Here is a 27,943-nt window from a genome sequence, read left to right on the forward strand (position 1 = left end):
CTGTCAAAAATAGTGTAGTGTAACATATCCTAAGGACTTGTCTGTATGGCCCCGTAGTTCAGACTACAAGGGTGTGAATGCGCCAAAGTGCTGCACTGTAACTCCCTCCCATGGATGCTGCCACCATGAACTAAAAGGTAGCACTTGGAGCATGCTGCAATTCACACTTCCATAGTCCAAACTACCAGGCCACTTAGATAAGTCCTAAATTAACCTACATTTCAAAATGAAAAGTCATTTTGACCTGACAAACAGAACTTTTTTATTTAGAAAATGTTTCAGCAGGATGAAACTTTTTTCCCACAATTTTTTTAAACAGAAATATGTCGAAACTAACCCTTTCCCATGAACAGTTTCAGTGTTGATGAATTGGCGTTTTCGGAAGAAAAATGTTTCATCAAAAAATTCTCAGACAGCTCTAATTCTACGTTCATTTCACAACTGAAGGTGGATAATGTGGGTCCACCATGACCATGGTATCCTTTTACCATTCTTGCTTCTGCTGTGAAACATAGGGGGGTAAACTATCTCACCAGTGATTGGTTTCACTCTGTGATATAACTTAGCCTATGCGCACTAGAGATGAGTGACTCTTGGTTTGAATATTTATAGAAGGATTGAGATTCACTTCTCCTCACTCTCTGGCATTCATCCATTTTCATCTCACTCCTCATCTGCCTGTCTGACATAAGGAGCAGTAGTGGTGGGGCTCAGTAGCACTTGCAACATCTCTGTAAAGCTCCATTGCCATTGATAGAAATGTAACGGAAGACATGGTTGCATGCTTTGCTTTTCTCTCCTTGCAGCTTTTGTCAAATGCAAATGAATCACCTGCTTCGCTGAAGTACATCCAATTAATTGATGGTGGATTGACAAAACCAGATGACATTATACACTTGTTTTTGATTTGGCAAAACATTTTTAAATCTTGGTTCTGCAGCAAAAGAAATCTCAGTGAAATGGAGGTTTCTTCCAGGTCTCACTCTAAATCTGCATGTCTGCCATTTTTACCTCCACCATCCTTCAATCTAGCTATGCCACCCAGAGGACTTATTTCTGGGCTTCCTGCCAGCATCCTGGGCTAGAATTCCCACACAGAAAAAAGCATTTACTTAGGAAGATAATATAATGTGGCAGGCCAATAATACCACTACTGCCAGAAGGTACTAACTGTATACTGGGCTGACTGGCAGATGGCCCTGAACATTTCAGTGCATTTTTCCTCTAGACTGAGGGTGACATCACATTTTACTGATTCTGAAGACTAAGTACATTATATAACTCATTGTTTGTTGATAGTTATCGAACACTGTCATTGTGTTTGTGCTGTGCAAACATAGAGGAAGGCACAGTCTCTGTCGCAATTAGTTTCCATTTTATTTCCTTCCAGTTTATAAAACATTCCTCTCCAAAAGCTCTAAGTGCTTCTAGAACAGTCTAGGTCAGAAACAGACAATACAGTTCAGACACACACAATACCAATCAATTTCATAATGTCATGTCATAATGATGCAGATCTTTTTTACCTGTCTCTCTCTCTTGGTTGATGTTGAAAGGTTTTCTTGGAGAAATGTAGTTGTGAAAAAGGGTTAGAATGAAGAGGGGGAGGTTGTTTTGCAAAAGGAGGGTATTCCAAGCATAGGTTTTAGTATGGAAGAGGACACAAGAATAAGAAAGATAAGTAGAAGGATACAAAAAGGATGTCTGTGAAGGAGGCTTTGGCAGCAGTAGGGGTTGCTAGAGGAAATGAGCAGAGCTATATAAATAGAATTGGAGTTGATTGCCTTGGAAGTTAGGAAAAGCTTGAATTTGATGGAGAAGCTGAGAGGAAGTCAGCAAAGAGATTCAGAGAGAGAAGCGCATCATTGAATGATGAGAGAGGAAAATGATTGTAATAACAACATTCTGTATGTAGTGGAAGGAAGGACATGAGATGAGATGCAGAGAAGTAGGAACTTACTGTAGCTGAGACAAGAAAAGGCCAGAAGGTGAACAAAGACCATTTCTATTCAGTGTGAAGAAGGGATGTTGTAGAGGAAGAGGCAGCTGGGTTTGGTAAGAGTCCAGAGTTTCTGTGGAGGGAAGGGAGAAGAAGAGGAGTCATATATGACACCAAGGTCCTGATACTGAGGATAGTGATGTTATCAACAGTAGCACAGGGAGGATTTGAGAGGGAAAATGAGATGCTTAGTTTTTGCCATGTTTATTAGAAGGAGTTTCTTTGAAGTATGATACAATTACTATAATAAATATAATCAGTCAAGCTGTGGGAAGAGTCCCACCACAGAATATTATAACAGTCCACTAAAAATATCCTTTGTCAGTCCTCTTGTCTTCTTTGGATACATGATTTCATTTTGTTTAAAGTCCATAGAAGTGCGTTTAGAGGTACTATCGCTTCATAGCCTCTCACAGAGCCTTTACCAGCTCTCTTCAGAGGGCAGTCAACACCCAGAACTGTGCCAGTGAGTTGATCAGCTTATCTAGTCACTTTACTGTAAAATATCAATGTGCAGTAATACAAGCTATAAAATGTCCACTGCCTATATTGTACGAATCCAGTTCTGCATTTGAATCAAGAAATTTTTCCCTATGAAAGCTGGCACTGAAGCTCTTTCTTTGTCTCTCTGTTCCATAGGTTATCATTTTGTATTTTGAGCCAAGCATATTTCGCTGTGTTCTCCTAAGATGGGTTCGTCTTCTGGGCTTTACTACTGTTTATGGAACTGTGACACTCAAGCTCCACAGGTATTTCATGTATTATTAATTTCCATCACTGTGGCAGTATGTACTCTATATGTGGTCAATTAGAATTAAGAGCTGTGAGACTTTATTATAAACAATATCTCTTTCTGGGCTTTAAAACCAATGCTTATCTCTTCTCAATGTTCCTAAAATAATAATACAATTTTTTTTGGATGAGGCTATATGCTGGAGTGATTGAGTCAGGGCTGCAGGATTTGACTAAGGAGGAATAATTTATGCAGGCACATTGTAAAATTATATGGAGTATTTAGCAATGGGGGAAAAGATTTATTTGAAGATAAAAGGAAGTAAAATATCTAAATCTTCCCTTAAGTGTCCAAAGAGCGAAAAGTGGCAAAAGATCTTTTTTCTTTTAATGTTATAAATGTTTAGATACCATGGTGACGGATGTTATAGAAACCCCTAAAACAGAAAGAATGTCATACATGTGTAACCCCCAAAGAGATTACCTAGATTCCTGGGGCTCTGTGTGTTGGTAGCTCAGGGAGGGGGAGTCAAGGCAGACTCAGCGTCTGCCCAGCAATCAATAGAGATCAATATGCCTCTCTCAGGGAGGGACAGGGGAGAGACCATTTTGGGGCTGTCTGGAGCCAGGGGGGAAAGGGGCAGGATTGGCTGTGTGGGGAAAGGGGCAGGACTGGCTGTGTGGGGAGCCCAGGCCTGCATGCAGGGTTTCCCCTGAGAACTGCTCTCTGGGGACCAGAAAGCAAGGTCCTGCAGCTTGAGCCCTTCCCACTCCCATGTGTCTCCCAGTTTGTAGAGCATTGTTGGGAAAACTTACGCCAGCAGACTGAGTTAGCCTTCCAGTTCCCTAGATGGGAGAGGCACCGCATGGCAAACTCTGCTCTGGCTACTACTCTAGTGCCGCGGCCTGCCGTGAGTGTGCCGGGGCGCTGGGATGGGAGACTGAAGTTTGGATTTGTGGTGTAGTTTTGTAATCTGCACCTTGAGCACGGCACCCCTTGGTGTTGAGGGGAAATCCTGAGACCAGAAGCAGCCTGATGCCTGCATGAAGAGGATCCCTGCCAGCAGAGACCAGCCCCTCCGCAGTGACTGAGGAGTCCAAAGTCATCTCTGACCGTGGGGATCAATCCTGGAGCGTGTGAGTGCACCGTCCTTTAGTTAGTTGGTCAGGGAAATTGTTTGGGGAACCCCTACTCCCTGAATGGCGTCTTCAATCCAGCGAGAAAGGATTCTGGGGATTTTGATAATTTGCTGCCTATTAAACCTGCAGAGGGACTGATCACCTCATCCCAATTGTGAGCTTTGTGGGCTGTGCTGGACCCAGTCAGCCACACTGCTAAAGCACTGCCCAGAAGATATTGTGGTCACAGGTCATCAAGGGCCCCAACGAAGTACGCATAGCAATGAGACACTAATTTTACAATTGCTACATCGGGTCATGTGACCGGTGATCCTAAGAATAGTGTTTTACCCTGTTATATTATATTTATTTCCTGTTCAATATAATGGCCGTGTGGAATATATTGTATGTGTTTGTGTTATTCCTTGGGAGTCTCCGACTATCTGGCAAGTAAGCAAGAGTTATCCTGTGGTTAGAATTTTCTTCCCAAGCTGTCCTGGTGACCCTGCCAGGAAGGAGCGAGGGGAATGGAGGCACCGCCAATAAAATTCATAGGGAAAATAATAAAGCAGATACACCCTGCTGAGTGGGTGGCAGGATCCATAAGAACCCAAACCTGTCCATCAAAACCTATATGCAGCTTGACATTAAAGAAGGTAACAGAGTGGAGAGGGACGTAACACATGCTTATTATGAAGCCTTTTTAAGGCTCACAAGCTAAGGGTTGCTTTCCTCAGACACAGATGATAGACAGACTGTGATATCACACATGTAACTGCCTCCCAGAGAACGTGTTCAGGGAATTTTGGGTTATGTTTGGAGAAATTCAGCTGAGCTGGCAAGGCTCTCAGCTAGGGATTCTGATACTTGGAGACCCAACTTCAAATCCCACCTCTACATCCTGCTTATAAATTAATGCCTTTTATGGCATGTATTAGATATAATCCAAACACTTTCCCCCTTATATCGCAATGAAAAGAAATATATAGGAATACTTACTTCTATGTCCATCCTATAGATGTACGTATAAAGAGAGAGCAAAAGAGAGTATATAAATATTGGAGCTTAGAAAACTTTGATGAAGATGATTAAGCTGTAAAGTACTCATGCTTATGTTTTACCCTAGCTTCATTAGTTCATTGGCTAGATATACAAGTGAGATCCAGTATAATGCTCTGAACTGTGCTATGATAGGACTGATGACATCTGGATTTTGTACTAATTATATGCATTGGTATCAGTAGGTATACTTTGCCTGTTTGTTTAATGATATCTGATCACTTCCTGGCATTGAAATGTATCAAAAAAGTCACAATTGATGCAATTGATACCTTCTGTGGCGTGCAGAGGATGAGTTCCGGTGTGAGAAGGGAAGTAACTGGAGAACTATGGAAAATATAGAGGAGAATTGGTGGTTTTGTTTAGAGGGACTATTATCTTGAGCTCAGAACAAGAGCCTAGGAATGTCTAGAACCCAGATAGTTGTTCCACATCTGATCCTGTAACAGGCTGATCATATGACTTAATGTTAACATGGATTGGTGATGCCATGTTATGATAAGGGAGCTGGAATTGTGTTTAAGTGAGGTGAGGAAAGGATTGGAAAATAGAATAGAAGCTCTTGCACCTCTAGGTTGCTTGTTCAAATCCAGGCAAAGTAGTGGGAACACAGAAGTTGTTACCTGGTGGCTTTTCAGTTGCCTATGTAAACTGAGTTCTCACTCTAGTTCCTAGAAGCCAAGTTCCTATGTTAAAACAAACAAGCCTCCCACCCCCCACAACCTCCTGCCCCACAACATTGCCACATTTCACACTACTTAGTGCTTTTACTGACAGTCTCAGCAGAGTGGCTTATGTTCTATGCAGGCCATCCATGTTGGAGTCCAGACAAGCTTTGTGCCATTCTCTTTCATTGCCTGTGCTCTGTAGGATTATACTCTGGAGGCCCATCCACCTGAGAGTCATAAATAAATTGGATTCTTTCTCCTGACCCAGGGACTCATGCAGGAGCATTCCTACTGCCTGCAGCTGTTTGGCTCAACTGAGCTCCTTAGTGGCTTTTACAAGGACCAGATCATCTTCCAATTATCACCTGATCCCTGGCCTGACAACATCATCTGGGAAACAGATAATTAGTCACAGATGAGGCTAAGCCCCCAACTCCCTTTTAAGGACCAGCGACTCTCTGGCACACTTCATATGAAAAATAACTTGTCATTTCAGAACAGTGTCATTTTGGTATTTCAGTTCCCAAGGAGAAAGATAATTTTGCGTGTGTACTGAAGGGGTCTTAAAATGAATCTGAGTCCTCTGTGGTTTTTGGATGTGGGCCTGATTCCCAGCAAGTGTATTGCCTTGGAGCAGGGACCTCCTGTGTACTCAGATTTGGAACTGACAATGCAGGTACCTTGGCTGCTCAGGGAAAAGAAATATGTGGTTGCCAGTGTGTGAATTCTGGGTGATTCCTGGTTCATGAAGTTGCAGAAGTTTGAGGGAGAGCAAGGATTACCCTATGACAGGCTGATTTGGGAGGAGAGAGGTGGCCTGCATTGGCATTGTATTTTGCCTACTCTGCAGTATCTAACAAGTGACTTAAGAGGTTGTGATTTATTGGACATTGTGGTGATTCATTCAGGCAGAAATTATCTGGGCCATATTCCTGATGTGTACTTCATACAATGTGAGAGCAGATTTGGAACACATGAGAGATCTGTTTTCAGGAACTGTGATCATTTGCTCTGATTTGGCTGAGCAGTGAATAATTGTTACAGCAACAATATGAAAGTTAGTAAGAAGTGTTGAAAGAACATTAATTGGGCAATTGGAGGGTCCATGATGACCAGAAAATGTGTACTGTATGGCATAGGAAACATTACAAGCTCTGATACATCACTGATTTTTTGGAGATGGGGATATCTATTGGTCAGGGGTCAGAGGCCCTTTCTCTCAAACATAAAATTGTCACTATTTTGGAACAGAAACCCTGTCTGTGATTTCTCTTGCTGGCCCTGCTACCAACTCCACCCTTCAACCATTCTGGAACACGACCAAGAACAGCATTCCACTGTGACATAGTTGTTCTTTGCTTCAGGCATTCATGTGAGCTGGGTTATTGGGGAGGGGGGAGATTAATGGCAATAGAAACATTTGTATATCAGGGAGTGAAGACTTCAGGGAGATGCCTTTCCTGCTAATGGTGGGGAGCCCAGGTACAGTAGTAGGAAGGAGGCCAGATTGGAGGAGGTAACACGAAGAATGGGTAAGGATTATGGCTGGGAAGTTGTGCTGAAGCAGGGTTGGTGGGTCACAGCTGATGAGGACGGGAGGCTGGCTGGTTCAGTATGCTAATTGTTGGACATAATATGTAAAACTGCATAAATGACTACTAACTCCTACTAACAACATATCTTTTCCTATTAAAAAACCTAGGAGATTCAGTGTCAAAAACACACATACAAAGTTATGGTTGCGTCACTGCAGAGTTAAGGTTGTGTGATGGTATCTCGTCCCCTTGCAGAACGCTGACTTGAGCAAAACTCAAACTTCTGAAAACCAGGAAATGAACAGGTGAGGTTGTGTCCCATGCAACCTTAACTCTGCCTTCTTTCAGCAGTGCCCAGTGTGTCCCATTGCCACACACACATCTGTACTCTGACCACCTAACAGTTGCTGAAATGTACGAGCTCTTCACCACCTTTTACAACCCATTCACTCTCATCACAGGATTCCATCTAGCACTATTTAAAAGGACCAAAAAAAAAAAAAAGGGTTGCCTATGCCGTGTTTCCTCTGCCATCTTCAATGCCTCAGTATACACACAGCACATACCTTTACTGGCCCCTGGCGCTATAAGAGTCAGGAGGTTCTAAATCCTCACACACTTAACCAGTTCCCCCAAAACAATAGCACACATATAATTTAAGAACCACTTTACAGCCTTTTACAACTGCCTTACACTTGTTCACAGGATACCATCTCGACCTATATTTGCACTTCACCATCATTAAAGGATTAGAATTCTTTTATATTCCACCTCACTGCTGACAATATGATTTGTAATAAAAGCCCTACACCCTCCTACCGACATCACCTACACAATTCTGCATAAAAATGACTCATTCTGCTTCCTAACGGTCCACATGCGCCTCTTTCCTTTCCTCACACACGAGAGGGTGGAAAACATAGATCTCCTCCTGTCACAGTCACAACTCTGTCACACCTGAAAGTAATCCGCAGATCTTTCAAACATACCTCTACCAAGCAGAGTTAACCACTGCCTCCACCATTCAGTACAGCCATAGCTGACGCTGCACACTCACTGGAGTGCATGCAGATAATAAATAAACCCTGTTCTCATATCCCAGCTCACTCTTGACAGCACCTTTTGTAATAAAATCACGGTGACCTGCTAATTATATAACATACACAGATCTGCACTGAAATGTTACACACACAAACATAAGCTATTGAGCTCAGTACGATAACTGGGTGAAATGTAATGCCTTTCTTATATAGGAGGTCAGACTAGATAATCTGATGGCCTTAAATTCCATGAATCTATGAAACACAAGCACTGCTGTCAGAGTTAATTTGAATCAGCATAGATAACTAAACTTTTTTTCTGCAAATTTAAATTTTATATTCACACCAGTTTTATTTACTGACCTACACCTTTTTCCAGCTGCTGATTATTTTGAAAGTAGCTCTGATTATGTGAGTGGTTTAAATCTGTTTGGAAACTTGTAGTATGATGTATCAGAAAAAACTTGGGAGAATCAGGCAATCTGCATAAAAAATAACCATAGAAAATGGTTCTGTATGTGTTTCTAGTTAATACTTCTCTGACTTACCATGAAAACCAGTTCTGTAGAGCAAATCAGTAGTTTTATCTGAACAGTGATAACTATTTTGTGCCTACATTATTAGCTAACGCTGTGATGTTGAGTCAATACTGTACTAATCTGTGCATGTTCAGATATGCTAATTGGTGACTTCCTGACACACAACCAAGCTACTTTAAATATATTAGATGTGGCACATGAGATATGTGGACTGTACCACAAAGTCCAAAACACTACAGCCTTAGATGCTTGAATAAAACAGTTCAGGACTGCAGGACATTATAGACTGAAGAGAGACTGTTCAGTGTCTATCAAATCAGACCCAGGTACCTAGCTGATGTTTTTTTCTTCAAAGAATCTGCAAGCTTCTTTTTTATTAAAGATGAAAAAAAGATGTTTAAATAAATAATTAAAAGCTCTTTATTATCACAAATAATTAGAGCACTGGCATTTTTCAGATTGCTAGCAAATATATTCTTAAAAGAGTACAGTATGTGTCTTTCCGTTCGTTAAGTCTGCATTTTTATAGAGGGTGAGTAGACTTTGTGGAAGAAAAGAGTATTGTTTTTTAAAAATAAAAACTTGCCTAGCAGCTATATCTGCTCCAATTCAAGGAGCACAATAATGAACCTGAAGACTTTGATATACAGGAATTCACCCTGCAAGCCTCAACTATTGTGTGTAGTTTCAAAACCCAAGGTTGTATCTTAAGGGGACTCTCTAACTTCTAGGATGACTGAATAGTTATCTTGAGTTATCACAGTGTAGAAGACACTGAATGGAATGAACCCTATAATGGCCAGTGGTTGAAGCATGCCCCACAATCATAGCTGGGGGAACACTAATTCTGTGACTAGCTTCTTAGGCTATGTCTACACTGCAATTAACCGGCCGCTGGCCTGTACCAGCTGATTCAGGCACTTGGGCTGCAGGCTTGTTTAATTGTGGTGTAAACATTTGGGCTCAGGCTGCAGCCCAATCTCTGGGACCCTCCCACCTTGCTGTTTTCTAACTTGCTGCAGCTGGATGCAACTCAAGAGCAATCAAATATACAAAGAATTGGCATCTGGCCCTGCTATCATTCAAGAGGCTTGGTCTGTAATCATTCAGTTGGATTAATACACAGACAAAGTCAGAGACATTGATGTTTGCAGTGTGTCAGCTGGAATACACAAAGCACAAGGTCATAATTTTCCAAGACTATTTAAAAACAAAACAAAACAAAAAAACCACCCCACGCACGTACCAAGAATTCTTGATTGATTGCTAAGTTACTAGAGATCTGTGGTAGTCTTTCATCTGTTTAGCTAATGGTACTGAAAGTGCTTTGTGAGGAAAAGGTTTCTCTCAGTGGTGGAGTTTTGAGGGTTTCATTGTCTTCTATGGAATAATCCCTTTTGGAGGTCAGTGTTGGATTGTTAAATGATTCTCTGCTTTGAACCGTAAGGAGTGTAGATTTTCTATTGGTATTCTGTCTTCCAGGTTCAGATAGATGGTACTGACTTTTTATTCTCTCTTTCATGCTGTATGGAACATTTAGCCTTGTACTAAATTGAAGGGGCCAAATTCAATGCTGGTGTAAGAAGTCATCAGGGCTGAATTTGGCCCAGAGTCTGAACATTATTCAGGCCCTTATTTATTTATTTATTTTTGTATTGAAGCAGAATCATTAGCATTTAGAGTTTGTTGTTTCTCTGATGAGGCTATTCTTAGCTAGCCAATTTATCTCTTTCTAAAAATGTTTACTGTGGCTGGCAATATACTGTTAGCAATTCATTTATTTTTTGTGCCCACTCGACAGAGCTGTGGCTGTTTTTGCTTGCTTCCTCTTTGCTGTCTTTCTCTCACCTTTTGCCCTCTGAAACATTCTTTTCTTTTTTTTTTATTATCATAAGAGTTTCATTTTCCATACAGGATTAGTCACTGGAGCTGTGACTGTGCAAGGCATTCCTTTAAGTGACAGCGTAGTTGTGTCTCATAGACTCCATTACGTTTTTCTGTGAATAGACCATCCAGCAGTGTGCCAGAACCTTCACCATTTTTATGCTTTATTTATGATTTAAATTATTTATATTTTGGTGGTAGTTGTTATACATGCCATTAACTTAGCTGTTAATAGCTTGTGGCTCTCTTTATACAGGGTACACCTATACTTGTGACTGTACAAGGTTGTGTGTGTTATTGTGCTACGCGCCCCCTGTTGTCCACATCTGAAGCCCTGAAGCATGTTCCTGAAGGACAGTCTAGTGTGCAAAAGGTAGCACACATGAGAGGTGTGGGCATGTACTTGCCTCCACTATGGCATGGTGCAGTACCCCTTCTACAGGGCAGTGTGGACGGGGGCAAAGGGTGTGTACCAGTCATGAGTATCAGTAGTTCTACAGAGTCATTCCCACAATGCATCGATCCATTTGCTGCCTGACCTTTACTTAAAGGTATAAAGGTCCTTAACCACACCCTCCCCTGCCCCACATCCCATTTCCAGCAGTAGTAGCGACCTGTGCTGAGCCCTTCAGAACAGCTTTCTGCTGAACTCTGTTGGTCAGTACAGGTGATCCTAGATCACGGTCTGAGAGCAGCTGCCTGGTCTCTGACTTTGATGGCCAGCCTTTAAAGAAGAAAAAGGTGACTGGTAATCTGACCCATGAAGAAACTGAATGACATGCCAATGGTCCCCTTGATGCACTGTACACATCACAACATTTTAATAAAAGTAATGCAGGTATCTTACCATTTTTACCCTCAGCTCCTTCCTTCTTCGTGGTCTGCAAAAGTAGTATGAAGAAAGGAGGCTGTAACAGTAGCATTCTTGGGATGTTAAAAAGTATCACTATTGTTGCCTTTGGCAGCACAGTTATGTTATGTAGAGGGATTTCTTAAGTTCCTTCAAAGGAGAAATGAAATATAATGCTAGCTGAGTGTTTGACTTGCCAGGATATTCCGATGCTGATGAGAATCCATACTGCTGGGACAACAGGAGCGGCACCACAGAGACAGCTTAGGAAGACAGAGAAGGACCCTGGAAGACAGGCTCAGGGAGGATTGGGCTATTGGGTGGAAGGAAGCACTCATGAACTGCATCCTGGTTTGGACCCACCGTACCATGGTGGTTCACTGTGCCCAGAAGCGTCAGTGCATCCCATGGCATTCAGTTGCAATTTTGACATTCCACACATCTGTTCCATGGGACCACAGTGGATTTTCTTCCCTCCTCTGAGTCAGCCATGTTCACTGTCTCAGATTTTTATGGACTAATTCCATCCAGTATCTGATTCCTACACTGCATGAACATCTGTTCCACAAGCAATAGCTGGAGCAAAAACATTGTCATACACTTGCTCCATATCTCCAATGCAGGTTGTCAGAAGGGAGAGATGACCAGGGGCTGCTCTTGCCAAATGTGTGAAGGTCGCGTACAGTATGAGCAACACGCAGCAAGGCGGTTCTTGGAGTATCTCCTATGATACACAGGATGCTGAGATACCACCTCTGATATGGTAGCAGTACTGTCACCTAAAGAAAAGTGGTAGTGTGGATATGGGTATATACCTGTGGACAGCATGCACTCATGCCCAACTCGGCATATGTGGACATTTGGCACATGTGGGGATGGGGTACATATACTAGCAGTACATGGACAAATACCCAGGGAAGCGTACATGTATAGATGTGACCATAGATATATGCCAAGCTTATAAGCATTTCACGTTGAAGGGAAGACTGAATGATTTAAAGAACTGGCAGTGAGTTAGAGATAGAGGTCCATGTTGCTGGCTGCAGTCTAGGTCCAGCAGTTAGTGGTACAGAGTTAGTACCATCAGGAGACTTTTCATTGGTTTATGTGAAATCAGAACTACTTATTTAATCATCCCATAACAAGGGACTTGGGATAAATATAAAGTATCTGACTACCACACAAATTACATTCACACTATTGAGTGACCTGCAGTTCGAGTTCACCTAGTTAGTTCCCTTCATGTTATAAGAAAATGGGCTCAAATGTGTATGCCTGCGTGCCTCATGTTGGGCTCCTCAATTCATATTTAGCATCTGAATAAGTGGCCTGATTGTTCAAAGGTGCTGAGCACTTAACATCTCTCACTGAAATCAACAGCAGTGAGAAACTTAGGAGAAGTATCCTCGTGGAGACAGAGCCAGTAATGAACAGGACATCAGTGGAGCAGCCCAGTGCATTGAAAAGAAATGGAGCCCTTGTGTGCCAAATCATTGGCTCCTTGCTCAGTACTAAGGAAGTCACTATGCCACTTAAGTTAATGAACATGAACAAAACAGGTTGCCCATGCTGTAAAATGTTTAAATGCACCCAACTTTCAGGCCATTTCTCATTACTATTGAGAGTTTGGTAGGCTTGACCCTTTCTGCTTCCTCAGTTTTCTTGCCTGGCCTTACCACTAACACAGCACACTTCTTGGCTCACTGTGTCAGGAAATGTTTGTCCGTCCAAAGCATCTGACGGAGTCCTAAGCAATGAGACTGTTAACACTTTCTACTATTGTTTTCTTATCTCCACATTTTATTGTAGAATGACGAACCAACAGAATTTTTTAAAAGCCATATACTGTTTTCAGTGTATATATAGTGAGAGAGAGTGAGCTTTGCATGTGGAATGAGGACGGCACGTTACCCTCTGCATTAAGTGTGTGGAATGTTTTACAATACTAGATGTTATTATTAAAGAGGAATAATGTACCTCGGAGTGCATCTGAGATCAGAATTTTCCCACTGTATGTCACTGAGCTGATTTGTGCCTTCACATCATCTCTGATCAAAGCATAGAGGATCTCACAGCCTCAGTTAAATAATAGATATTCTAAAAGATTTAAGATCCCCAGAAGCTTAAGGCAGTGTGCTTACTGCTAGAACCACTATTCATTAGTAAATTTCTTTGCCCCTCCCCTCCATATCCTTGCACTAACATACATAAAAATCAAGAATAGTTATTTCAGAATAGGTACACCTTTTAATGCTGAGTTACCATCAGTAGATAATCCTGTCAGGTTGTATGAGATTCCTGGCAGTATATAACAGTTTAGAGCAGTGGTTCTTAACCTTTCCAAACTACTGTACCCCTGAAGCCTGAGTCCCACCCCCACGGGGCTGAGGCATGTAACTTAGTTTCATGGCGCCCCTGTGGCTCCAGGCAATTGCCTTTCTTGCCACCCCCAATACCAGCTCTGCACTTGCGACCCCTCTAAACCCCCAGGTTGAGAAACACTGGTTTAGAGCATTGAGTCACTAGGTCATGTGAAAGAAGCCGGAAGCATGTTCTTGCTAAGAGATGCAACTTTTCTCATTAATCCTTTTTACCAAATTTAAATTCAGACACACAATTCTTTTTTTTTTTTTTTTAAAGTTTCAAGAAGAGGTCCTCTGTGACATCCATAAGTAATATTCATTCATGATTAACCTAATTAGTGAGTGGATCTTCCCATTGCTGCACACATACACACAATAAATACAGCTGAAAGAGCATTAATCTGATAGTAAAACATTGAATATTAAGAAAGGATTAATTATCTCCAGACATTGCTGAAACTAGACAATGATTATGATCTAAAATTTCAAATCTTTTCTTTTAATTAAAGGTTGTGTGTTATTTGAAACTGCAGAAAAAAAGTGTAATTAATGTAATTCATCTCCTCCAGAGTTTGAATGTAATTGATCTGCTTAAATAACAATACCATTAGTTGGTAGTATGCATAATTTATGGAGAATTACCTTACAGACAAAGGGGTATTGCACATAGCTGTGTACGTTACTGCCAATTGGTTCACAAGCTAAGCTGAAGTCAATGAGAGCAGAACCATCCATCCCTCTGCAACAGTTTTTCAGATGTTTGTATTATATACAGTATTTCTGAAGTGATTCTTACTCTTTTCTTTATTTTAACTAGGGGAACTGAATTCCTCTGATCCTTCCATTTTTGACTCCGTCCTGGCCATCATTTCCTCTCTGCACTGTATGAGTTGTATTACAGAGCACACAAAGGCTGCTCCATTTTCTTACATAGTCACTGTCCTATTTGGTAAAGCTGTTTGAATACCTTGAGTATGAATGATGCTATATCAAGAAAGATTCTGTTCTAATCTATTATTCTTTTATTGTAGAGTCTCCTTTTTCTGTATTGTTCTTGGGGAATGGTTAGGGAGAACAATAAATAAATAACTTGGAATTTATGGAGAGGAAGTTCTGTTACTAGTGAAATGATATTAGTTTATGATCATGTATGTGTGCCTTTCTAAATAATCTGATACGGTATTTACAGCACAGTTCTCTCTCAACTGGGCTGCTTCAGAGTAGTGTGTTTTAAAAATGGAAGTGTTAATGCCAGATTTAAGCAAAGTAGATTTGGTTTAAGATTTATTGGTATTAACCACTGCTCATTTCAAAGAACTAGCTTATATTGTTAAACATGTTTCTTTAATCTTGTCTGACAGGGCTAGGCTTCTCGGTAAAATCGTATAATCATGTAGGTATGTGCAAGGAAAACAGAGCATGGCTCTATGAGTAAATGAATTGTACTCTATTTTTCACATAACAGGAAGAGTTTGAGTTTTTATAGTAATCACTGAGATCCTACTATGGCCACAAGCCCATATTTTGCAAAGGGTTGCATTAACTTAACTAATTTATTCCATTAGAAGATTCAGTAACAGAATTGCATTAAGTCATAATAATAGCACTGTTAGTGTTTTTCAATTTTATTATTCAAAGGAGTAATAAATCAAAGGAGACCAAATAGAGGTGTAATGATTTAGTGGTCAATTTAGTGCTGAAACTTGCTATTTAGTTTGAGCATAGGAATGTCAGTAAATTAAAAAAGCAAAGTTTATTTTTAATGGTATGATATCTGTCTGTTTCAAACACAACTGATATCACAGCTAAATTAACAGTTAAAATGTCCTATCAGTCATATATATAAAACAAGATACAAAGAGTAAAAACAGTTAAATATCCCAGTACATTTCATGACTCTTGATTTTTCCTCAATTGCTAAAATATTATTTAATGGTTCTGTCAAATAAAATTTATTTTTAAATATAAAGCAAAATAAAATAATCTGTGGATATGCAACTGATAAATATTTTAGTCCCCACAATAAATCTGATGGCAGAGTGAAATATATTTCATGGCCTAAATTATGGTCAATGAACTAGGCTTTGGTTTCTGACTCAAAATATAATACTTTATATAATTCTTTTTTAGTGCCTTCCATCAAAGTAGTTCAAAGTGCTTTAGAAACCTTAGTGAGCTAAGCCTCACAACACCATGTGAGGTAGGCAAGTGCTGTTGTTATCAATGTTGCCAGCTCTTGAAATGTTATCACAAATCTCATTATATTTGGTGTTTTTCTTGAAGTCCTAACTCCTGGAACATGTGAATACACAAGAATCTCTGCTTCCATTTTAAAAAAAGGAAATTTCTAGCCATCATAATTGGGAAGAAAATGTGACCTGAATGAACCATATGAGCTCAAAACCTAAAAGGAAAATAAAAATAATCCACATTTATTATTTTTAACACCTCAGGATTTGTAAGCCAGTCTTGTGAGTTTTGGGGATCTGACTCAGGATTTTTGAATAGTTGAGGTTGGAAGTACTGTGTTATTAAATGACCAACAAAATGGTCATACTACAATATATACAGGCCTGCTGATGGGGGCGCAAAGGGGACAATTGCCCAGGGCCCCAGTGATTTTAAAAGGGGCCCAGGCCATGGGCAGCAGGGTGAAAGCTTCCCTTTAGGGAGGCCAGCTCCCCATCCTGCCTCTTCCATGGCCCCGGTCCCCACCCTGCTCAGCTCACTTGACGCCATGTCCCTCCCCACCAGCCAACCTCCCTGCTTGGCCCTCCTCCTCTTTTGCACACCCCCTTTTCCCTGCTTGGCTTCCCCACAGCTGCATCCCCCCTTGCCCCTCTCCCACCCCTGCCGTCGCTCACTGTGTGCATCCCTCCTTTCCTCCCCTATTTATCCTCCCTGCTGCTGCTCACCACATCCCTTCTCCTCCCTCCCCCACCCCCTGCTCAGCCATCCCAACTGTCATTTGTCACCTGGGTGGGAAGGGGAGTGCGGAAGAGAGGAGGCGGACTGAGAGATGGGGGGGACATGGTGGTGAGCAGGCCAAGCGGGGACGGGGCCTGGGGCAGACTGTGGGTAGGGCCACGGGTGGAAGAGGTTGGGTGGGACTTTTCTGCCTGGTACCCAGAATTCCTATCGGTGGGCCTGAACATACGTAAATAAAATCAGTCCCTGTCCTAAAGATCCGGTGCCTTCATCCAGCAAAACATTTAAGCACATGTTTATGCCGGAATGCACTGGAGGAGGGAAAATCTGTATTTATCTTCTATGCTATATGTTGTTGTTAACTCCTTTCTTGAGGCATTGTGGAAGAGGTGAGTTTTTAGAAGTTGTTGTTATCCCCTTTTAACAAATGGAGAAACCCTGAGGCACAGAGAGGTTAAGTGACTTGCCAGGGGTCACAGTTAAAAGTCAGTGGCAGAGCTGGGAACAGACACTATATATCCCTAGTCCTGGTGCTGTGAATTAGCCACACCATCCTTGCCACCTGAAGTATGTGAACATATATACTACAAATTAAAACATATGCCAGAGCACTCATGTTTTGACCATATCTGGTTAAAAGTACCTTAAGATTGATCAATGGAAAATATCTCTGACTCTGAAGAGGCATATTATAGCTTTCTATATACAGATGCAGCAAAAAGCGAATGTCTGTGGAGAGCAAAGCGAAAAGGGAATAGACCTGTATCAAACCTATTGCTTCCATTCACCAAGTTAAGTCAAATTAAAATCAATGGGTTCAATTCAACATAGGTTGCAATCCTGCAGTTTAGTTGGAGTGGTGAGTTCAAATCCATAAACTCTAAGTGAACCTAGTTTTGTAATGAAGGTTTTGAAAATGTGCTGAACTGTTGTGAGAGGAGATTAATAGGCATGCGGTATTCAGATCTATTTTCACAGTGTAAGCTTCCTGATAAATAGTGACCTTGAGATCTTCTGTACTGCTTATTCTGAAAGTTTTCGGTAAGGGTAAAGAACCGAATGGCTTTAGATTTACAAAAAGAGAATGATCACCTGATGATTTTTAGAAGAAAATAATTAGCTTATCCAGTGCTTGCATAGCCTGAAGGATTTATAGTTGTCAGACTAAAGCACTATCAGAAAGACCCTAAGGATTTGTGAACTTAACGTTTCTACTACAGATCGCCTTACATTTGAATAGGAAAAGAGTTTGTCTTGATTGGGTTGCTTGTGGAAAAGAATGTTTGAGGAGTTGAAATTCAGAAATCAGTTTTAGCAGATGAAGTACGTATAATTATTTTAAACGTCTGCCCCAGAGAAATTATTTAAGTGATTATGTTAAGTGAACTAACAGCAATGCCTCAAGGACATGAGTCAAAGATGCTATAGAGGCTCTCTTGGCAGCAGGTGTTTTTCAAAATTCTAGGAATTTTAGATGGACATTGTTATTGTCAGCTCTAGATGAAAAAGTAGAAGTAACGGTGCAGCTTAACCTCAATGGTGAAAAGTTGACAGACTGTAGTCTTGCTGCTACTAATCATTTGGGAACACTTTGTCTGGGTTCCTTATTTAACAGCTTAACTAATAGTTGTATATACTGTGAGTTCTAAGTGATCAGATAACTTTACAGTTAAGGGGCCAAATTCTGTACTGATTTATATCCTGTGCAATCTTATTGATCTCAGTGGGATAGCCTGGGGTGTTACTACAGAAACTGATCCAAAGGGTGGTTTATTTCCATTAGGAGATATAATTAGTGGATAGCAGAAAAACGATATCATAGCTAATGAGATCCAACTTGGTCTGCATTATTGAAACCTGGGTATGTGTCATGGTAGGTCCTGTGTTGATCTTTATTACCCCTAAATCCCCAGATAGTCAGCACAACACAGACCCAGATCTAGAATGGACAAAACCAGAGGAGTAGCAGTCATTTGTCCATTTGTGATGAGGGATATCTTGGCATTATGGTAATAAGCAAACTAGAGTGCTTCAAAAACAACATATACACAGTGCAGTCTCCTCTGAAATGGAGGACAGCAGCCAACCAGAACAAAGACATGCAGCACAACAGTGAGCCAGGGAATGGGGAGGCTCAAGGGAAAAACAAATCTCAACTGATCTGTCAAAAGACTTGCTAGCTGTACTCTTCAGAATCAGCTCTATAGAGTGAAACGTGTCGATCAGAATTCCACAAGAAAATAAGCTTTCTTCAGATGGTCAATTTTATGTTTAAAGTTGAACTGGAATTTTAGACACAGAGATGAAAGATGAATACAAAACATATATATGGCATGGGAAAATATTGTAATCGAGGTTACAATGATTTAATTTAAGGAAATAATAATCAGTTTGCTCTTTTCAAATCTACATGTGGATGGATTGACAGGATCTACTTCAATTAGATTTCAATGGAAGCCAATAAAGTTTTTTTTTAATATTTCCATATTGTTAAAATTGCATGATACTCGGCTCAGTCCTGCTCCCATTAAAGTCGGTAGGTAAATTTGCCACTGACTTATATGAGATAAGCATTGAGCTTCTTTTTGCAATTTCCTACCACTAGCCTCCTCTTGATGCCTGCATGTGAACTCATCTCCTTACTTTAAGACTTTCCTCATCCTAACCCACATACTTAGAAATTATGGCAACATAAATTATTCCCTACACTCTTAATAGGACTTTTGTCAAAGATTCTCAAAATTTGCTTAATAATGTTCCTCTGCCATCCAATGGAGTATTCCAAAATCCAATCCAATAGACTTCTGTGTGTTGTGTAAACATTAATATTTATTTACAGGTACAGTACAATAACTACACTTAATGTAGGATGAAAACAAGAAGTAGGAAAGCCTCAGGAGATATGGGAGGAGCCATACATAAATAGTATATTGATTATTACCATATTTAGTTCCTAGGTTTATGTGCTTGCAAAGGTAGTTGTTACCATGTATTAAGAAAAAAAAAATCCCACCTTCCTTAATAGCATTTCTCTCTTTCCTGTGAGTCACACTTTATCTGACAAGCTTGGGCTTGTCTGGTCTTTTACAATAGAAGTCCTCTTTAAACCCAAAGTAAGAAATCATGGAAACTGTGTCTATTTAAAAGCAAATCTGATTTGTTAGAAAACACATAACTGAATTTCCCAGTTGTTCAATTCTTATGTCTGTTTGATCAGTAATTCATTAAGGTATCACCAGTATATCCTCAAATATGAACATAACCATTTATTACCCCTAGACTGGTCATTATAAATTTTGGGCCAAATCTTTCCTTGGGCAGAGTGGCTGTACTGCTGTAAGGATCCAAGGGTGCAGGTCTTCTGTTGCAGTGGGTCTTGAACTTGGGGCAGAGCACTCCCTTGTCACCTCCAAGGGAGATAGATGAAGCAGCAGCTCACCAATCCTGCAACATCAGGCCTCACAGGAAGATCTGTTGGAACGCCCAAGGTGTGCAGTCACCTGAATGGCTTGCACCCACTGCGTAAGCCAGGAAATGACTGGGTGAGCTATCTGAGCAGTCATGTGGACTTTCTGTTGCTGCTGCATAGGACCCCACTCTTGCCTGTTTCCTGCAATCTGCATCCAACTCCTGTTCCCAGTTCCTGCTCTCCTCCTGTCCTTTTCCTGGTTCATGCCTTGTTCCTCCCCTTGCACTCAATTCCTGCCCTGCTCCTGATCTTTCCAGGTCTCTGACTCGTGTCCCTGTGCTCTGCTCCTGACCATTAGCTATCAGTCCCAGCTCTGACACCGGCTCATCTTCTGGCTACTGACCCTCAGCTCAATTCCTGACTTTCACTCTGACCCCTGGCTTGGTTCCAGCTCTGTCCACTAGGTCTGACTGCCTCTGGCCTGGTCCTTAACCCTAACATCTGGATTGGGGAAACAGATGGGAGGAAGGCCTGTTCCCCTACTTCTAATGGTCCCATGCAACAGCCAGGTAGAATATTCAAGATACTGTTGAGCACATTAGCCCACTGGAATTCCACAACCCAAAGAGTCTCTCTTCCCTTTCATTCTCCTAAGCCAGCACACCTACTCAACAAAAGCAAGCATTTGACCCTAAATAGCAATACAGGGGTAGTGGTAACCAATTTATGGACAACATTAAAATACTGACCCATTACTCATTTATAGTCATGGCATTTATTCCGTGTACCGGCTGGTTTTGTCTTCTGTTCTCGTTTGAAGCATGCAATCATCTCCAGTGCACACTTTTCTTCATGATACACAGACTACTTTTATTTATTAACTGTTGACATCTTGCCCCCAAAGAGTCAGTCTCAAGGACAAACACGGAGAAGACTGGATAAAATGGGATATCGGGATAAGGGGCATCATTTACGTTTTTGAGTTTATTATTTTTGTTGTGGATGGTAGGTGTAAATTTTTGCTGACTCACCGGTGTGTTAGTTCTCCATGGTTTTCCAACCGTTCTGCTGACGTCATGGTAAGAAACACTGTTAGAATGTTCTAGAAATTCTTGGTATCTTCTTTGAAGATGATTTTGAAAAGTTTTTTCACTAGTAGATTGATCTGATGCACAGTAGTGCTTATAGAGTACACTGACAGAGCAATGAGCTTTCTCCATATATCCAAGGTGATGCTTTTCTCTAGATTAGCATTTCTGTGCCATCTGTGTTATGTCATGGAAAAAGTGGTGGCAAGCTCAGCTGTACTGAAAACAGCAGAGCCTGAGTCTGGTCTTCTCTGATAGATGCGACCTTTTAAAACTTTATTTTTAAAAAGTCCAGAAAATAAAAAACGTGTGCCTGGTCTTCAGCTAGTGTAGATTATCATAGTTCCATTGACTTCACTGGAATGATACTGATTTAAACAAGCTGAGTAGCTAGTCCCATATACGGTGTTTCTCCAGTGAAAATAGCAAGCAAACTTCACACACACAGGGAAGTGTAGTCAGCTATACATTCTGCCGCTTCGTGACCCTTTTCTCATCTTTTTATGTGTGTAAATATAGATTTTGTATCACAAAAATCAACATAGTGTTCAATGGAGCTATTTGACAGGAGGACTTGGAAGAGCCATAAAATCATAGAAATTAGAAATAATAGCTAAGGTAAGTCATTTTATACATTCAGCTGCCACTGCAGGACTGTTCATGCTGTTGTCTCTTTGGCTCCGTGCAATTAACCAATATTTGGGGGCTTGCCAGGTTGTTTCCTTTAGGAGGAAAAATTGATTATACAAGTGAGGTATTTTTTTGGTGTGAGCAGAGAATGTACATGAAGTCCTGTTTCCATGAACACAGCAGGAATAAAAAAGCTGGCAGTTTCCTTGCTCACGGTTTCCAGGCCTGCCTCTCCAGCCAGTCCTGTGTCCCAGTGAGCTCTGTCCCTCTGCTCCCTCTCAGAGCTACTTTCATCCCTGCTTCTCTCGCTATCTGCTCACTTTCTGCCAGCTCTCAGCCTTTCAGGCTGTCTACTCATCGAGCTACGCGAATATAAATAGCAGTGTAGCAGTGGTAGCACGGGTAACTGCAGCAGAGGCACAGTTTGACTCAAATCAGCAGGAACGTACTCAGCATGGCTAAGCTGTGTTTCTGCTGCTCCTACCCATGCTACCATCATGCTAGCTCAGTGAGATCTAGCACAAGTATGTGTACACAAGAAGGGGAGTTACATCCCTTGCTAATAATGTAAACATAGCCTCATACACAATGCATTACCAATGAATCCCCTTATCCCTGCATTTGCAACCAGTCCAGATGAAACCCTCAGCACACATGGCTTATCTCTGCTCAGGCTTCATCATCTGCCAGTTGCCTTAAGAGTAGCTTCAACTAGTCTTCAGCTAGTTCACTCCATGAAAGGGTGAATTGCTCTTTCTATTTAGCCTTAATGAGCTCTGTGATTGTCTATAGATCAAAGACCAACTTGATAGTAGCCATTAATACCTTCCAGAATAACAGTACACAGCAAATCTCCAGGACTCTGTCCAGTCTAGTTTTAAGTGATCACACAATACAGCTTCCACTAATTCCACTGGGAAAGTATTTAACGGATAACAGTCAGTGGACTGGTGTTAGAAGAAATTTGATCCTGACTCATCACAACCAAAACAAATTAACATGTTGGCTTTCAATATTATCTAAAAATTTGATTTTGGAGAGCCAAATATAAAGAAAAGGTAATTTGCTAGTATAATTATGAAATTGTTTATAAGTAAGGCTTCCATAATTTTAAAGCTTCAAATCATTCATGTTATAAGATTTTTCTTGAATTGTGGTCTACAGTTGTGTAGCCTTCATATTCCCCCCGTTATGCAAGAAAAGGATGTCTTTTTTTTTTCTCCCTCAGGAACTCAGTGTTCTTCAGTGGCATTCATCCTGCCTGGCAAGAAATCTCTTGGTCAAGCTGAATTTTTAAGGATTTAGAATTGTAGCAAGCACCTTCTTCTAAAAATGAGAATGCAAGATTATTTTTTGATTGATAAAGGTAGAGGGAAGTGTGTGTGACTCACCCTTGTGAAAATTATTCTCTCTCCTGATCCTGTCTCTATTCCTGTCTGAAGTGTTTTGGAATCTGAATCAAACATAAAATATTTAGTAACTGAAAAGGGAGAACTGAATATCACATCTATCAAACAAGGAAAGATTAAGAAGCATGACACCCTATGGAGTAACTGTTGGGAATCAAACAGCTAAATAATGTTGAATTTATTGAGATATCCAAGTTTACCTAACGTGCAGCGTTAATGTTGTACTTATAGTCAAACTATGATTTAAGCTCTAGTGCTTCTGCCTTAATATATGCTATTCTGTTCCTTATTAGGAAGTGCCAGTTACATCCACCTTATCTTCTGTAAAAGCAAATGTAAATGCTAATTTTGAAGTAAGATTTTATTGCTTAATATCGACGGTTGTTCATATGATGTGCCTCAGACAGAAGATTTTGTGTATTTTTGCTCTTCATATATAGAAAAGTTTTCTGTACTGATTAGGGGATTTAGAAACAAAATTTCCTTTAAAAATTAATGTTCAGATTCACTAATTGGTTTTTGAAAATCTCATCTGTAATCTGTAATTTAATTGTAGTGCAAATCTTAAAAGGATCTTCATCTGTGAGGGATAGGATACCTTAAACAAGAACTTAAATTCCTTAAATAGAAAAATGTTTAGACTACTTCCTTATCAACTTGATTTTGAAAGAGTCCCCAACCCAATCTTTACAAATTGTCTTTAAATTTCAGACCTTCCACATTTAAATTTTTTGGGGACGTGAGAACTCTGAGTACAAACTTTGTTTTATCTACCTACCTCTCCTGACTTGCGCAGCCTTACTACCTTGGCTGGGTTCAGGGGGAATTCAGTTGGTGAGAAGAAGGAGCTCTCCTCCTCCAGTTGGGTGGGAGATGAGCAGCTCTGCAATCTTTATTCTGTGATAAAGGCTGGAGTAGCTTCCACAAGCCCTAACGCCCATTTCCACATGGGAAAGCACCAGGAGATTCATGTAGGGAACTCCCTGCATAACGAAAGGTACTTGCTGAGCTGGGCTCTTCATCATATAGAGGGTCCTAATCCCCATGGGAATCCTCATTTGGGCTTTCCAACATCCTGTCTCCCTAACTCAGAGCAGCGGAACTGCAGCCCTCCATGAATATAAACAATACAGTCTGTGAGGCGCACTTCAGGTAATCTCAGAAAAAAATAAACCTTGACACTAAATGCCTATATTTTGCACTATCCTCTGAAGATTCTTATTTTAACTAATTACTTTTTAAGCTGACCAGATAAATAGAAATCTGCAAAATGAATGAAATCTCCACTTTTGTTATGCCGTAGTGCAGAATGGTGAATAAACATGCTTCCCATGCTCTATCTGATGGCAATGCTGGGGAAACAATGTATAAGGAATTTTCTTTTAAAAACTGATAAGGGATTAAGACTCTTCTAATATTAAGTACTAACATTTGTGAGTTCTATGCTGTGTGTTGAGTGCCTCTGGCTGGTACTGCATACTACTTTATAGATAGTGACTCACTTGTGCCAGGATAGCTCTTGCAAGGTAGTTTTATCCCTACTGCGTATCGCTTGCTTCCCCTCATCTAGAAAAACATGTTGCATTAACATTGGACCTCCAAATGTGCAGGATCTCAATCCATCACCTGCATTTGTAAATTCCAGCTCCGATTATATCCACATGGATTGGGATGTGTGCCATTGTCTTGGAACCCTCACACTCAATGGAAAGAGTATGTAATGGGCACATTCTTGACTCTGGCAATTGGCACAGTTGAGGAGGAACAGCCAGGTAACATAAAAAGGAAATGAAATCTCAGACACATGCTTACTGGTTAATGGGAATGATTCTCCCCTTTATAAAGATGGAACACTTCACTTGGGATCTAGAAGACACAAAAAAAACTTGACAACATAACATGAATGTGTGTCTATAGCACAAATATATCTAATGTTGTCTATTCTTGTTGCCTTGCAGTCTCTATTAAGCAACCAGTTCCATTTAAATATAATAAATGTGAAAGTAGTGATGCTTCCAATGCCATTCTTTTAAATGCTGTCAACAGAAATGCTATTGTTGTTTTTTATATTGAGATGGTGAAATAAATCAGCCAAATTCCTCTGTCAGAGAGTTAGAGCTCTGTTTTAACTCCTGAATCTTTTGGTTTTACAGAGTTTTGAAGGTATTCCTGTCCCAAACTGCTCAACGTATTCCATACATGACAGGTGGCCGCGTGATGAGGATGCTGGCTGTAATTCTCCTGATAGTCTTTTGGTTCCTGATCGGCTGGACTTCTGCAGTCTGCCGAAACTTGGAGAGAAACATTTCACTCATTGGCCAGGGGCAAACATCAGACCACCTGATCTTCAATATGTGCCTCATAGACCGCTGGGATTACATGATGGCTGTTGGTATGTTGACTTTTTGCCTTGTCTCTTAATTTTTTAAATAAAGATTGTTTTCTTTACAAAAAGAAACAAACAAACAAAAAAAACCCCACTTCTTAAAGCCTTTGTCAGACCTCAGAGCTTCACCTGAAAAGCAATTAGGAAAATGAAATGACACTTTTTAAATGGACTGAAAGGTGAAACACAATTCAAAGGTTATGAATTTTATATCATTTTCAGAGGTGTCTAACTTGGACTGCAACAACAGTGTGATCTAGTGCGCATGAAAATGAGTGCTTTGAAACTAGAATGGTCCTACTTACTACATCCTCTTTAAACTGACAGATATGAAAAAGCCTAATGCAGGCATTTTATTTCTGTTCTGCAAGATCTGGTTAGCTCATCCTCGGGTGGACTGGACTGATTTAGGAGAGTGCATTTTCAAAATTGATAATCAAAGTGGTGACAAGTTAAATGTTTGCCAAAACTGCCAACTTCATTTATTTATTAAGAGCATTACTAATGTTTGGGGCATGGAGGAACTGACAGCCTGCAATGGCTTTTGTCTGATTGTATCACAGTGGTTGAAGGGGAAAGGCAGCACATTTGTATTTCTTTGTGTTGTAATAGGTGCTGAGATTCCCATGTGGACTGCTTGCCAATATCTAGTTACCTTTAATATTTTCATATCTAATCTCATCATTTCTCCAGGGTGTTGGTGAACCATGGGATCTGGTTCCATCAAGCTAGTCTCCAATATTTTGGAGACAGAAATAGATAATTGTCCTGGCAGCTGTTTCACCTCCCTACCCCCTTGGCTCATCCTCCCCCAGGTTTACAACAGAGCTGTTCTACTTATGGGTGAGGAGAAGGTGTTCTTGGTGGCTCCCAGGGAGTAATGAAGAAAAGGTGGATAGAAGCAGGGTAAGGGCTATATGAATGGTTCCTCTTAGCAAGCTTTAGTTTGATGCCATAGTAACACACAGAAGGTTGGCATGATGGCAGTTTAAAGGGAGCTAACAACTGGCCAGACTCCCTGCTCCCAGCCTTCACCAGGAACTATTCCTACAGTGGATATGAGATGGTTCCAATGCCTCCCCATCCCATCTCTCTACTCCCTCCATTCTGCCCCTCTTTCCTTTGTGTGAGACCTCTGGGTCAGTCAGAGACAGCCCTTAGATACCTAATTTCTTTGTTAACATTCTAGTCGATGGCCTGCAGACCATGTAGTGCTAGTGGACAGAAGCTGGCACCCAGTACAGCCTTTAATAACATACCAGGTAAATCATACTTTTGGAAGGTATACTGGCTGAAGTGTGTTGCATTATCCTATGCAATATAATAAAGTGTGGCTGACAGTGTAAAAGGAAGTTTTTCAGTAACCCCAGGTTTATAAAACTCAGTTGTCATCAGGCATCTCTCTTTGAAGCTCAATAACAAGGGGGAAATGTGAAGTATTTGTTGTTGTCAGGTATTAAGCTGTTTTGTCCCATAATTTCATTGCTTGTCAGGTACAATAGTATATTAGAGCATTCCTGTTCTCTTCTACTGGTAGTTATAGAATGGTAAACAAAGAGGTTTATTTTCCGAGGTAGCAGCCTGAATGACAGTATTCACACACAGAAAATAGCCAATGTGATTACCAGTGCAAATGGCAAATATTCCCTTTGCCCAGAGCTAGAAATGACAAGGAATGTATTTCAAGGTGCACATACGTCAAGATTTGTTGATGACTGTCAAAATACATCCGATAGGAATGGAGATAAAGCTGATACACGAGGCTGAACAAAAATGGAAAAGTGTGTTTTTATCATTTTGCCTCTTAACTCAAGCCACATGTGCAAATATGTTCAGAAAGAAATCCCTAGTAACCTATGAATCAGTCTCACAGGTACCAGAAGATATTACAGATGCAATACAATTACACACACTGGAAGATTTGTGCTGTAACTAATGATCTGAAAAGCTTGTGACCAACTGGATATGTTTTCAAAACCAGAATGCTTCCTCTCTGAGACTTGGCAGGAGAAATAATACATAGTGTGGAACCTCACTATGCCATTGACTGGGAGTTCTGTTGCAAATTATTAAATTTTATGAAATAGCACATTGTGAAAATATTTCATTAATAATAATAAAATGAAAACAAAGGATGCTGCCTTACAAAAAGTATCTTGTTGATTTAATTTAATTTTAATTGAGTTTAGAGCTTCATAGAATACTAACAAGTGTTCTGTAGTGTATTTTGTAAATAAAATCCTACTAATGTGAGATTTCACCATTGCACTCTGCTGTCAAATATTTGCTGAAAGATGGAGAGAGA

The 27,943-nt window shown here is 40.6% G+C and overlaps 1 protein-coding gene across 1 annotated transcript in view; it reads left to right on the forward strand.

The window, feature by feature from the left end:
• Positions 1-27,943, forward strand: part of GPR158 (G protein-coupled receptor 158) — a 287,041-nt gene that overhangs the window by 232,590 nt on the left and 26,508 nt on the right. The window contains exons 6-7 of the mRNA XM_067561715.1: positions 2,639-2,748; positions 25,406-25,644. Coding sequence (XP_067417816.1) covers positions 2,639-2,748; positions 25,406-25,644 — 349 coding nt within the window. The remainder of the gene's footprint in view (positions 1-2,638; positions 2,749-25,405; positions 25,645-27,943) is intronic.

Source organism: Emydura macquarii, unplaced genomic scaffold, assembly GCF_026122565.2.
Source record: "Emydura macquarii macquarii isolate MOO-44397 ecotype Brisbane River unplaced genomic scaffold, CSIRO-AGI_Emac_v2 contig_2422, whole genome shotgun sequence".
NCBI classification, from domain to species: Eukaryota; Metazoa; Chordata; order Testudines; family Chelidae; genus Emydura; species Emydura macquarii.